At 44.2% G+C, this 14,569-nt stretch overlaps 1 protein-coding gene across 4 annotated transcripts in view; it reads left to right on the forward strand.

The window, feature by feature from the left end:
* The window catches only part of LOC118374974 (pre-B-cell leukemia transcription factor-interacting protein 1-like), a 38,916-nt gene extending 24,699 nt beyond the window's left edge, over positions 1-14,217 (forward strand). For 2 of the 4 annotated variants that reach the window (XM_052509653.1, XM_052509654.1), the window contains 8 exons: positions 5,315-5,376; positions 5,480-5,972; positions 6,113-6,349; positions 6,598-6,621; positions 7,230-7,282; positions 7,545-7,661; positions 7,790-8,024; positions 9,440-14,217. In XM_052509653.1, coding sequence (XP_052365613.1) covers positions 5,315-5,376; positions 5,480-5,972; positions 6,113-6,349; positions 6,598-6,621; positions 7,230-7,282; positions 7,545-7,661; positions 7,790-8,024; positions 9,440-11,169 — 2,951 coding nt within the window. In that variant the 3' untranslated portion in view covers positions 11,170-14,217. The remainder of the gene's footprint in view (positions 1-5,314; positions 5,377-5,479; positions 5,973-6,112; positions 6,350-6,597; positions 6,622-7,229; positions 7,283-7,544; positions 7,662-7,789; positions 8,025-9,439) is intronic. The other 2 variants (XM_052509656.1, XM_052509655.1) reach the window with 2 other exon arrangements.
* Positions 14,218-14,569: the final 352 nt, after the last annotated feature.

Here is a 14,569-nt window from a genome sequence, read left to right on the forward strand (position 1 = left end):
TTTTCCTGACACCACACTCCGAGGGCCCTCACCTCCTCCCTGTTGGCCGTCTCGTCGTTGTTGTCGTTGTTGGTAATCAAGCCTACCACTGTAGTGTCATCTGCAAACTTGATGATTGAGTTGGAGGCGTGCATGGCCACGCAGTCATGGGTGAACAAGGAGTACAGGAGAGGGCTGAGAACGCACCCTTGTGGGGCCCCAGTGTTGAGGATCAGTGGGGTGGAGATGTTGTTACCTACCCTCACCACCTGGGGGCGGCCCGTCAGGAAGTCCAGGACCCAGTTGCACAGGGTGGGGTCGAGACCCAGGGTCTCGAGCTTAATGATAAGTTTGGAGGGTACTATGGTGTTAAATGCTGAGCTGTAGTCGATGAACAGCATTCTTACATAGGTATTCCTCTTGTCCAGATGGGTTAGGGCAGTGTGATTGCGATTGTGTCGTCTGTGGACCTATTTGGGCGGTAAGCAAATTGGAGTGGGTCTAGGGTGTCAGGTAGGGTGGAGGTAATATGGTCCTTGACTAGTCTCTCAAAGCACTTCATGATGACGGAAGTGAGTGCTACGGGGCGATAGTCATTTAGCTCAGTTACCTTAGCTTTCTTGGGAACAGGAACAATGGTGGCCCTCTTGAAGCATGTGGGAACAGCAGACTGGGATAAGGATTGATTTGAATATGTCCATAAACACACCAGCCAGCTGGTCTGCACAAGCGTGTGACTCTACAAACTTGTTGGATGCATTTGCTGTTTGTTTTGGTTGTGTTTCAGATCATTTTTTGCCCAATAGAAATGAATGGTAAATGAATGAATTGTATCGTTTTAAGTCAGGTTTATTGTACATAAGAATATATGTTTTTAAACACTTCTACATTAATGTGGGAGCTGCCAAGATTACGGATTGTCCTGAATGAATTGTGAATAATGATGAGTGAGAAAGTTAGACGCTCAAATAACCCCCAAACAAAATACTAACCTCCCCTTATTTTGTGATGGTGAGAGATTGGCATGTATTGGGGGTGTGATAGAAAATGCTAACCTCTCCTGTTATTGTAATGGTGAGAGATTAGCATGTATTGGGGGTGTGATAGAAAATGCTAACCTCTCCTGTTATTGTAATGGTGAGAGATTAGCATGTATTGGGGGTGTGATATAAAATGCTAACCTCTCCTGTTATTGTAATGGTGAGAGATTAGCATGTATTGGGGGTGTGATATAAAATGCTAACCTCTCCTGTTATTGTAATGGTGAGAGATTAGCATGTATTGGGGGTGTGATATAAAATGCTAACCTCTTCTGTTATTGTAATGGTGAGAGATTAGCATGTATTGGGGGTGTGATATAAAATGCTAACCTCTTCTGTTATTGTAATGGTGAGAGATTAGCATGTCTTGGGGGGTATGATATAAAATGCTAACCTCCCCTGTTATTGTAATGGTGAGAGATTAGCATGGTTTGGGGGTATGATATAAAATGCTAACCTCTCCTGTTATTGTAATGGTGAGAGATTAGCATGTCTTGGGGGTATGATAGAAAATGCTAACCTCTCCTGTTATTGTAATGGTGAGAGATTAGCATGTCTTGGGGGTATGATAGAAAATGCTAACCTCTCCTGTTATTGTAATGGTGAGAGATTAGCATGTCTTGGGGGTATGATAGAAAATGCTAACCTCTCCTGTTATTGTAATGGTGAGAGATTAGCATGTCTTGGGGGTGTGATATAAAATGCTAACCTCTCCTGTTATTGTAATGGTGAGAGATTAGCATGTCTTGGGGGTATGATAGAAAATGCTAACCTCTCCTGTTATTGTAATGGTGAGAGATTAGCATGTCTTGGGGGTATGATAGAAAATGCTAACCTCTCCTGTTATTGTAATGGTGAGAGATTAGCATGTCTTGGGGGTATGATAGAAAATGCTAACCTCTCCTGTTATTGTAATGGTGAGAGATTAGCATGTCTTGGGGGTATGATATTTGTGCGTCTAACTTTCTGACTCATCATTATTCACGATTCATTCAGGACTATCCATAATCATGGTAGCATCCACATCAATTTAGAAGTGTTTATTGATAATACAAGTGACTACAAAATGACACTACATTATTTACCATTAATTTCCATTGGGCACAACATAATATGAAACACAACTAGAACAAACTGCAAATGCATCCAACAAGTTTGTAGAGTAACACGCTTACTGCAATCATTGTGTGCTAGGAATATGGTACCTAATACTAAACTTTAGACTAATTTAACGAACTAAATATAAATGAATTTGTCGCAGTACTTTTGGTCCCCTAAAATGTGAGGACTATGTACAAAAAGTTCTGTAATTTCTCAATGGTATGGATGAATATACCCTCATTAAAGTTGAGTCTGTACTTTAACCTCAGTCACCGTATCATTTCAAATGAAAAGTGCCGGAGTACAGAGCCAAAACGACAACAAAACATTCACTGTCCCAATACTATCGGAGCTTATTGTATTGCCACATGAGAACCTAGAGGTACACAACACATATTGCAACAGTGGTGATTTTAGCATGTACATCTTGGTGGGGCAAAACTCAAATGTTTGATTTATGCCACTAAACAACACTACACACTACATTAATTGCACTATAACGGTGACAAACGGTGCCCACAAACTGTTAGGGCCTCCATAAAGCATTATTTTCAGCACCATGGAGTGAATCCTTACCACTGCTACACCTGGCTATCAGCGGAGCCTTGTCTGGCAGCAACACAGTTCTTTCAGCCTCATTTACTGCCTTTAAAAATACATAGCTGATACGGCTGACTTGTTTAAACAAATGTGGTTTCTAATGACAATTAAGATGTACAAACTTGTGCAATAAGGGAACGATGAGTGGATAAGAATCCATCTGTCATTTTGATTAAGACATTAATGACATCTCTAAAACAGGCTATAGGCTACACGTCAGAACAGTAGGCTAAATTATGAGTGGGAAAGTTACCAAATCTATTAGGGTGAGGCACAGGAGCTACTAATGGCTTACTGTATCTCCCTGGCATATTACATAATTTATGCAGCAGCATACAAGACATGTTTGGACTCACCTTGTTGTGCTCACTTGAACAGGAAGGTGGTGCAGCGGTCCATCTTGGGGGCAAATTTAGTCATCAAAGCCTGGCATTCGCTGGATTTATGGTGCTTTCAAGACAACTGGGAACTCTGGAGGGGGACTGGGGAAGGGAAGGGACGAGACGGGACAAGGTCATGATCTTCAGGACGGAGCTCTAGAAAGAGGCTTGAGTTGGATGACCATTCAAAACATATTTTCCCAGTCGGGTCTTTTTTTATTTCTTCCAGAGTTCCCATTAGTTTTGAACTCACTCAAGTCTGAGATTTCCCAGTTCTGAAATCTGCCGTGTTCAAAACAACGTGGCAGTTTTCGGGAACTTGGAAATCTGACTTGAGTGAGTTTATCCTTTGAAGGCTTGGAAAAGAGATCCTTAAACCCAGACTTGGACCACACACCCTTTCCACTGAATAACAGGCTAGTGATTGCTTTGCAATGCTTGCAGTTAGCCACTGAGTCCTTCCAAACCACTCATTGTTGAATTTGCGATTTTCAACTTGTTGTTTAATGTTTGACCGATGAGCAATGATACATTTTGTATCATTTCTCTTCGTATGACAATAATTGAAAATGATTTGCCAGTACATTGTCGACCTGACTTATGATGACTGTGCTAGATAAGATTTTGAAAGTATCATGTTGACATGATCAGTCCAATCAAAGCTATGGTAGACAGGGCATTCGGAAAGTATTCAGACCCCTTTCCTTTTTACACATTTTGTTACATTACAGCCTTATTCTAAAATTTATTTTAAAAATGGTTTTACATATTTTTTATTTAACCTTTATTTAACTAGGCAAATCAGTTAAGAACAAATTCTTATTGACAATGATGGCCTACCCCGGCCAAACCCGGACAACGCAGGGCCAATTGTCCCCCAATCTACACACAATACCCCATCATGACAAAGCAAAAACTTTTATTTTTTTATTTTAGCAAATGTATGTATTACATTTACATAAGTATTCAGATCCTTTACTCAGTACTTTGTTGAAGCACATTTGGCAGTGATTACAGCCTCGAGTCTTCTTGGGTATGACGCCTATTTGGGGAGTTTCTCCCTTTCTTCTCTGCAGATCCTCTCAAGCTGTCAGGTTGGATGGGGAGTGTCGCTGCGCAACTATTTTAAGGTCTCTCCAGAGACCAGGCTCTGGCTGGGCCACTCAAGGACATTCAGAGACTTGTCCTGAAGTCACTCTGTGTTGTCTTGGCTGTGTGCTTAGGGTCGTTGTCCTGTTGGAAGATGAGCAGGTCTACAGCAGGTTGTCATCAAGGTTCTCTCTGTACTTTGCCCCGTTCATCTTTCCCTCGATCCTGACTAGTTTCCCAGTCCCTGCCGCTGAAAAACATCACCACAGCATGATGCTGCCACCACCATGCTTCACCGTAGGGATGGTGCCAGGTTTCCTCCAGACGTGACACTTGGCATTCAGGCCAAAGAGTTCAATCTTGGTTTCATCAGACCAGAGAATCTTGTTTCTCATGGTCGGAGTCCTTCAGGTGCCTTTTGGCAAACTCCAAGCTGGCTGTCATGTGCCTTTAACTGAGCAGTGGCTTCCGTCTGGCCAATCTACTATAAAGGCCTGATTGGTGGAGTGCTGCAGAGATGGTTGTCCTTCCGGAAGGATCTCCCATCTCCACAGAGGAACTATGGAGCGCTGTCAACGTGACCATAGGGTTCTTGGTCACCTCCCTGACCAGGCCTTTCTCCCCGATTGATCAGTTTGGCCAGGCGGCCAGTTCTAGGAATAGTCTTGGTGTTTTCAAACTTCTTCCATTTAAGAATGATGGAGGCCACTGTGTTCTTGTGGACCTTCATTGCTGCAGAATCTCCCTGTAGATTTTGCGTTGACGTAGTGTCCCCATGAGTGACAGAACACTGACCCAATCACGACCCAACTAGAGAACACTTCCAACTCCTTCGCTCTGTATTTTCCTCTGGCTGCCCCACCACCACAGAAAGCGCTGAGCCTGGCAAAAACACCTGCATTTTGGAGCTGCGTTACTCAGGAAATCTAAAAAGAGACCACTGTATGCAGTATCATTAACTCATTGTTTGAAAACTGATATGTGAAACATATTAATGCCAAATAACACACAAAACAGGTGGGCTCTGCCCTGCCGTGAATGATGGGTAGCAACGGCAATAGTATAACCTACAGGCACTAATACTGTTATACTACTTAACCTCTAACATGTCTGTCTGTCTATCAGAGAGTAGGCCTGGGGAGGATGCCGTGTCTGCTGAAGAGTCTCACTCTGTGAAGCTACAGCAGGTTAGAGATCCATCTCTATTGACACCCCACCTAGGATCATATCTAGCTAGAGGAATCACTGACTGGTCTTGGACACTAACAGTTGTTTCACATCCATCCCCAGGAGACCCAGGAAACACAACCAGAGAGAGACAAGGATTACACCCCTGTTGTAGAGAGTCCCACCCATGACCTTCCTTTTGACCCTGCCCCTGACTCCACCCCTGCCCCTGACTCCACCCCTGCCCTTGACTCCACCTCTGCCCCTGACTCCACCCCTGCCCTCGACTCCACCTCTGCTAGTGTTGCTCCTCTGAGCTCTCTGTTAGAAGTCCTCGCCCCCACAGGGCTTGACCCAAATACACACAGCCAATCCAGAAGCCTCCCTGGGAACCCAGCCCCTCCCATCTCTGACCCTGATTCGTTCTCTGACTCCTACACCCACATTAGCTCCTCCCCCGACCTTGAAGAGCCCCCTGCCTTGCTGCTCAACACTGAGCAGGTGGGGCTTGTACAGGAAGTGGAGGGGTATATACAGGATGTGCATCATCATTATGAGGAAGGCCTTGGGCAGGAAGAGGAGGAGTCTGATCTGTCTGAGGTCAGGGCCAAGACAGGTGAGACACAAGGCATCTGTCTGGAGCACCGTAACAACATTAGCTTCACTGTCACTTCTCCTTAAAATGTAGTTTGTGTGAACTGTCCCTTTAACGATAATGTTCAGTGGCTATAACTCCTCTCTTTCTCCCTGGGCCAGACTCCCATCTGGAAGGGGAAGTGGTGGGGGAGGAGGAGGAAGGGGTGTCAGGGGTGAGGAGGAGGAGGGGGTCTCTCCTGGCGGCTATGGAGCGGATCGGAAGGGAGGAGGAAGAGGAGGAGGAGGATGAGTTCCGGATTCCGCAGCGGAGGGAGCAAGAGGAGACTGGTTTCTCTCTCAACAAGTGCATCCTGGGAGCTGTCATACTGCTGGGCCTCGGAACCATCATCTTCTCAGGTGTGTGTCTGCAGTTTCTGTTACTATGGTAACAAACAATATTGTTACCTTTAAGTGATCTGTGTACAACCTACACACACCTGTATGTCGCCTGTCTCTTCTCTTTGACGGTAACACGATGTGCTTCACATAATGATGAATGATGAGACTAAAGGGATTTGTCCCCCACATCACAGCTAGTCAGTAGTGTGTTGGTTGAAGTCGTGGTCGCAGATAAAGGTGTATCTGAAACTGTATTATGTCTACAGGTGTCTTCATGGACCTGGATGGTGGTAGGTTGTGTGTGTGTGTGTGTGTACCAGATGGAAAGAGGAGTGTTATGCGATTAACACTCACATGCTTGGTTGACAGTGCTCTCCATGCTTTCCCAAGATGCACTGCTCTCTCTAGATCTACACTGTATATAATATTACTATTCAATGAATGTTAGAAATGTATATTCTCTTAATGATTTTGTTTTTCCCACCTGTGTAACTGAAGGGTTACTTAGCCAATTACAAATGACAAGTGCACGTTGATAATGACAACGTGTGTGTGTGCATGCTGAGGGGGCTTTGTGCAGGTGAATGTTGCCTGCCCATCCTCATGACACCATTTGAGTGTGTTTTGATGCATCATGTTGTTTCTCAATGCTTTGATGAGGAAGCTCCTGACATGCACTGATGCACTGTGTTGCATTCCATCCTTGTGTGTTGTTGTCATGGTGATAGTGCGTCCTAGTGTTTGAGTGATGTGTATTGTCCCCAATGTATTATTTGATATGTCTGTGGTTGTCTCCATTGTCTTTATGATGCATTATACTTGTTATAACTGTGATATAATGCATTGTAACATTCTGTGTCAGTGTTGTGATGCGTTATAACAGCTGTTGTGCTTCCAGAGGGGGACTATGATGCCAGGGAGCTGAGAGAAACTGAGGTTGTGGGAAAACAGGTCAGCCTCTTTCTCTTTATCTTATCCCCTCTAACTTCAACATTCAAATGGTTGTGTGTGTGTGTGTAATGTTTGTCTGTGTGTGTAATGTTTGTCTGTGTGTGTGTAATGTTTGTCTGTGTGTGTGTAATGTTTGTCTGTGTGTGTGTAATGTTTGTCTGTGTGTGTGTAATGATTGTCTGTGTGTGTGTGTGTAATGTCTGTGTGTGTAATGTTTGTCTGTGTGTGTGTGTAATGTTTGTCTGTGTGTGTGTTATCAAAGGAATGGCTGAATCCTGAGGTTCCTCTTCCACCACCTGTAGAAGTTGACAGTACAGACCAACTGAATAAACTGGCTAAAGAAGACCCACGGATAGCTGTACTGCAAGCCCAACTCCTGGTAGGCCCCTCGCTGTGTCTCTCTCTCTCTCTTCCTCTCCCCCCTCTCTCTTTCTGACTTAATGTTCAACTGTGTGTGTGTGCTGCCTATATTCTCAAAGGATCCTCTTTTCAAATTTTTTTTATCAGGCACAGAAAGAGGAGCTAAAAGTAGCACAGAAGGAGGCGGAGGATGGAGGGAAGGAGAGAAAGAAGAGGGAGGAGGTGGAGAAGGAGCACGGTAGGCTGAAGAAAGAGATGACGTCGCTCCCTGTCCTTCAGAAGGAGAACGAGAGGATGAAGAGAGAGCTGGAGTCTGTTCCTGTCTTACAGAAGGATCTAGAGACACTCAGAGCCACAGTGACTGAACTAAAACACAGCACAGGTACTAAGGTGTAGACCTGGCTTCAAATACTATTTAAAATAATTTACAATACTGTACTTCAGCTGGGCTTGATTGAGAATGCCTGGCACAATACAATTGTCTTAACTGCAAGCGAGCCCCACCCACCTGGTACACCAGGCATGCTAAAGTGATCCCTAAAAGTAATTGAAAGATTTCCAGTAGTATTTGAACCCACAGGTCTGTGTAGGAGAGAGGGAGGGGAGTAGGGAATGTGTAGGAGAGAGGGAGGGGAGTAGGGAATGTGTAGGAGAGAGGGAGGGGAGTAGGGAATGTGTAGGAGAGAGGGAGGGGTGTAGGGAATGTGTAGGAGAGAGGGAGGGGAGTAGGGAATGTGTAGGGGAGAGAGAGGGGAGTAGGGAATGTGAAGGAGCGAGGGAGGGGAGTAGGGAATGTGTAGGAGAGAGAGAGGGGAGTAGGGAATGTGTAGGAGAGAGGCAGGGGAGTAGGGAATGTGTAGGGGAGAGGGAGGGGAGTAGGGAATGTGTAGGAGAGAGGGAGGGGAGTAGGGAATGTGTAGGGGAGAGGGAGGGTAGTAGGGAATGTGTAGGAGAGAGGGAGGGGAGTAGGGAATGTGTAGGAGAGAGAGCGGGGAGTAGGGAATGTGTAGTAGAGAGGGAGGGGAGTAGGGAATGTGTAGTAGAGAGGGAGGGGAGTAGGGAATGTGTAGTAGAGAGGGAGGGGAGTAGGGAATGTGTAGTAGAGAGGGAGGGGAGTAGGGAATGTGTAGGAGAGAGGGAGGGGAGTAGGGAATGTGTAGGAGAGAGGGAGGGGAGTATGGAATGTGTAGGAGAGAGGGAGGGGAGTAGGGAATGTGTAGGAGAGAGGGAGGGGAGTAGGGAATGTGTAGGAGAGAGGGAGGGGAGTAGGGAATGTGTAGGAGAGAGGGAGGGGAGTAGGGAATGTGTAGTAGAGAGGGAGGGGAGTAGGGAATGTGTAGGGGAGAGGGAGTAGGGAATGTGTAGGAGGGGAGAGGGAGGGAATGTGAAGGAGAGTATGGAATGTGTAGGGGAGAGGGAGGGGAGTAGGGAATGTGTAGGGGAGAGGGAGGGGAATAGGGAATGTGAAGGAGAGAGGGAGGGGAGTAGGGAATGTGAAGGAGAGAGGGAGGGGAGTATGGAATGTGTAGGAGAGAGGGAGGGGAGTATGGAATGTGTAGGAGAGAGGGAGGGGAGTAGGGAATGTGTAGGAGAGAGAGAGGGGAGTAGGGAATGTGAAGGAGGGAGGAAGAGGACAAGGGGAAAGCACTAGCTAGTGACACTAATAGCCACAGTGACTGAACTTGCACACACACACACACACACACATGCACACACACACACACACACACACACACACACAACATGTACATGCACACAAACACAAAAATGTCTAATTCTCTTAAATTCTTTCCTTAGCCAAAGAAGCAGCATCACCTCCAGTCTCTGCCTCTGTCCCGCCCCCCTCTGGCCAAGCTGGGGATGACAGCCAGAACACAGCCGGAACAATAGAGAGGAATGGAGAGAAAACAGAGTTGAAGGGAGGGAAGACTGATTGGAATAAGGAAGGGAAGACTGATTGGAATAAGGGAGGGAAGACTGATTGGAATAAGGGAGGGAAGACTGATTGGAATAAGGGAGGGAAGACTGATTGGAATAAGGGAGGGAAGACGGATTGGAATAAGGGAGGGAAGACGGATTGGAATAAGGGAGGGAAGACGGATTATAAGGTTGAAAAAGAGTGGAGAAGTGGAAAATATGACCAGGAGAAAGAAGGAAAAGAGGAGAAAGAGTGGAAGAAGAAAGAAGACAAGAAGGGAGAATGGAAGAAAGATAAATCTAGCAGAGGGGATGAGGGCAAACCATGGAAGGACAGAGGAAACAAGATGGAATGGAAGGAGAAGAGGGAGAAAAAAGACTGGAAGGTGGAGAAAGATTGGAAAAAGGAAACACCTGAAAGATGGAGTGATAGCAAGGAGTGGAAGAAAGGCAAGGATGAGCGGAAGGGAAAAGAGACCAATCAAAAGAAAGGAGGTTGGGTTGAGGGCAGGGATGAGTGGAAGGGAGAGAAGGAGTGGAAGGGAGAGAATAATGGAAAAGAGGAGAAACATCTAAGAAAAGGAGGTTGGAACGAGGGCAGGGATGAGTGGAAGGGAGAGAAGAATGGAAAAGAGGAGAAACATCTAAGAAAAGGAGGTTGGAATGAGGGCAGGGATGAGTGGAAGGGAGAGAAGGATGGAAAAGAGGAGAAACTTCTAAGAAAAGGAGGTTGGAACGAGGGCAGGGATGAGTGGAAGGGAGAGAAGGATGGAAAAGAGGAGAAACATCTAAGAAAAGGAGGTTATATTAAGGGCAGGGATGAGTGGAAGGGAGAGAAGGAGTGGAAGAACGACAAGGATGACTATAAGGACCTTAGCAAAGGATGGAAGGAGAGAGGAGAGAAAAAGGAGTGGAAGGGAGAGAAAGATTGGACAAAGAAAGACATCAGTAAAGAGTGGAAGAGTAAGGACAACAGGAGAGAAAATGAGTGGTCTGATGGAAATAGAAAGATGGAAGGAGTGAAGGAGGAGAGAAACGGTGGGAACTGGAAAAAGGACCGAGGGAATGACCAGTACGAGAAAGAACACCACCACCACCACTACTCTAAGGAAGGGCAGAAAGAGAGAGAGAGGAGAAGGAGAGAAAAGGGCCCTCCCCAAACTCACCGAAGACCCCCCCTTGAGCAACCTGACTACTGGAGCCACCAGAGAGAACGACTGCAGCACAAACCCAACCCTCAAACCCACTGCAGTTCAGTGGAGGCCTGCGCCCAGGCAGAGGGGCTGCTCCCTGTCACCATGCCGGAGTTTGAGGCCCTGCTCCTGGGTTACCTGGTCAAGGCAGAGAGGGTGGGGGTGGAGGCCTCCAAGAGGGAGGAGCTCAGTAAGCTAACCAAGGAGTTCTTCAGTGACGGAGTGTTTGTTCACGACCAGATGAGCTTCAAGGACTTTGTGGAGGATGTGGATGACATCTTAGAGGATATGGTGGAGGATGAGGAGGTAGAGGAGGAGATGGATGACTTTGAGGAAGAGGCAATGAACAGGTTTTCAGTTCCAGGGGGAGGAGAGAGGGAGAAGTGGAAGAAGGATAGTGGGAGAGGACGGGTGTGATGTAGTGAGAAAGGGAGTCAACGCATGTCAGGAGGAGCAACACACACACACACACACACATATATATAATATATATGTGATATATATATATATATATATACACTACCACGGTTCAAAGGTTTGGGGTCATTTATAAATGTCCTTGTTTTTGATCAGATTGATCAGAAATACAATGTAGACATTGTTAGTGTTGTAAATTACTATTGTAGCTGGAAACTGCTGATTTTTTGTGGAATATCTACATAGGCGTACAGAGGCCCGTTTTCAGCAACCATCACTCCTGTGTTCCAATGGCACATTGTGTTAGCTAATCCAAGTTGATCATTTTAAAAGGCTAATTGATCATTAGAAAACATTAGTGTCTAGTTTGAGAAACAGACGCCTCACAAGTCCTCAACTGGCAGCTTCATTAAATAGTACCCGCAAAACACCAGTCTCAAAGTCAACAGTGAAGAGGCGACTCCGGGATGCTGGCCTTCGAGGCAGAGTTGCAAAGAAAAAGCCATATCTCAGACTGGCCAATAAAAAGAAAAGATTAAGATGTGCAAAAGAACACAGACATTGGACAGAGGAACTCTGCCTAGAAGGCCAGCATCCCGGAGTCGCCTCTTCACTGTTTACGTTGAGACTGGTATTTTGCAGGTTCTATTTAATGAAGCTGCCAGTTGAGGACTTGTGAGGCGTCTGTTTCTCAAACTAGACACACTAATGTACTTGTCCTCTTGCTCAGTTGTGCACCGGGGCCTCCCACTCCTCTTTCTATTTCTAGTTAGAGCCAGTTTGCGCTGTTCTTTGAAGGGAGTAGTACACAGCGTTGTACGAGATCTTCAGATTCTTGGCAATTTCTCGCATTGAATAGCCTTCATTCCTCAGAAGAAGAATAGACTGACGAGTTTCAGAAGAAAGCACTTTGTTTCTGACCATTTTGAGCCTGTAATCGAACCCACAAATGCTGATGCTCCAGATACTCAACTAGTCTAAAGAAGGCCAGTTTTATTGCTTATTTAATCAGTACAACAGTTTTCAACTGTGCTAACATAATTGCAAAAGGGTTTTCTAATGATTAATTAGCCTTTTAAAATTGAATTAGCTAACACAGGAGTGATGGTTGCTGATAATGGGCCTCTGTACGCTTCCATCTAGAGTAGTCATTTACAACATTAACAATGTCTACACTGTATTTATAATCAATTTGATATTTTAATGGACAAAAAATTAGCTTTTCTTTCAAAAACAAGGACATTTCTAAGTGACTCCAAACCTTTGAACGAATATATATATATATATATATATATATATATATATATATATATATATATATATATATATATATATACATACACACACACACACACACAGTCTTGTATATCTAACCTTGTATATCTAACCCATTCAAAATTCTGTACCCTAACATTAATCCTTAAACCTAGCTCCTAACCCCAAAATTAAACCTAGCTCCTAACCCCAAAACTAAACCTAGCTCCTAACCCTGAACTTAATTCTAACTATAACACCAATTCTAACCTTAACCCTAAACCCCCTAGAAATAGCATTTGACCTTGGGGACTAACAAAATGTTCCCAGTTGGTCAAATTTGTTTGTTTACTATTCTTGTGGAGACTTCTGGTCCCCACAAATATAGTCACACACACACACACACACACATACACATACACATACACATACACACACACACACACTATTAATGTCTTTAAGCTTATGCTATTTTCCATTTCAACAGTTTAAAAGTCTGAATGAATAATGTATTACACACAAACACACACCTCAGGCATTCATTTCAGAGGGATCTGTGAAGTTGTTGATGGGAGTAGAGAGAGAGACTAGCAGGCCAGTGGCACTGAGGAAACAGAGGTCTGTCCAGCAGTCTTAACATAGCTAGTCGGAGGGGACTAGAACTTGTCTCTCAATGGCCAATCCCAAATCAACCCCTCGCCTAACCTCTTACTGTCCCCATAGGAAACCAAACCACCCAGGATCGCTAGCCTAGAAAAGTGGTGTAACACTTGTCTGTTTCATAAAGAGGAGTGTGTTTCCGCTGTAGATTACACTATGCATTGTGCACTGCCAAGTTAACCCTTTCACTGGTGGCATGTAGCGTTGGTAGCTTTCATTCATGTCAATCATTTCTGTTAACTTATTTATTAATAACTTTATTTTTGTTTGTGAGACGTGGTCTTTAAAAGTCATTAAAGGATAGATTTACAAAGTGACTGAAGTACTGAGGAGGAGTGAATGTAACGTGATGGTGATGCAGGTCTTTATTTTCATGTCAATGTTCAACAGGTTGTAAATAGTGCACTAAAACACCACACACTTACAAACTATTTGAATGATATATTCTATTTCAAATTAAATAGAGGATTTTATAAATGTTAACTTGCTTTGGAGACCATGTAATATGATGACCATGTGCATCCATCCCTTTGGATAAAGAGGGAATGTATTGAAAACACTAAAACGTCTTTACTTTTGGTTATGTTGCAACAATTATTATGAAGCAAAATGCTCATGGCACTTAAGATAAGGATTGTCTTCAGGAAAGAAAACAGTTGGATGTTGTGGTTCAACTTTACTTTACACTCCTGTATTTACCAGGTATTTACTTAAATAGTAGAATGATCATTACATCACAATAACCACCTAATAACAACTTTTCTATTATAATTTTTTAAATATTCATTGTAATAGTTTCTAATTCTATTGAATTCTTTGAGATAAGTGCCAAAAGGTATGACTGTTACCATAGTTTCATAGTAAATACCTGGTAGATACCAGATGAAGCAGGGCTGTAAAATCAAGTCTGACTGATGCCCTATGTTTACATGATGGTAACTGTGTAAGTCTGATGATTGACAAGCCCAGATCCACTCATTAAAACATTGATTGAACGGACATTCAAGTTGAACCACGTGGGCTTACAGAGGCATCGTTGAAAACTCCACTTTGTGTGATTTAAATGTGCAAATGTAACATGGTACGATTGTGATAAAAGCAACCTAATAAATGAAGCTTTGACCTTCTGAAGAACAGTTGTCATGTTGTTGTGTCCAAAATGTCAGCTTTATGCCAACTGATAAGTGGTGAGAGGTGAGAATGAAAAGTATTGCTGTTCTGTCCGTAACAGATCTGGTAATTAACCTTCAGCACTTCACAGCAACAGAGAACCTCTATCTGACTATTTTAAACCCGCATAACAACTTTTGCAGTAAAGACATTGTTTTCACGTCCCTTTTCTCAAGACATATTTAAAGCTTGTTCTCTAGTATTCTGCACGAGACTGTAGCGGTCTAGGTGTTGACAGAAGTACAGACCTCTCCCTCCGGAGAAGCACAGAGGTCTGGCAGGAAGACAGTTTGTAAACACGGAACACTGAGGTGAG

Source organism: Oncorhynchus keta, unplaced genomic scaffold (genome assembly GCF_023373465.1).
Source record: "Oncorhynchus keta strain PuntledgeMale-10-30-2019 unplaced genomic scaffold, Oket_V2 Un_contig_4917_pilon_pilon, whole genome shotgun sequence".
In the NCBI taxonomy this organism is placed as follows: Eukaryota; Metazoa; Chordata; class Actinopteri; order Salmoniformes; family Salmonidae; genus Oncorhynchus; species Oncorhynchus keta.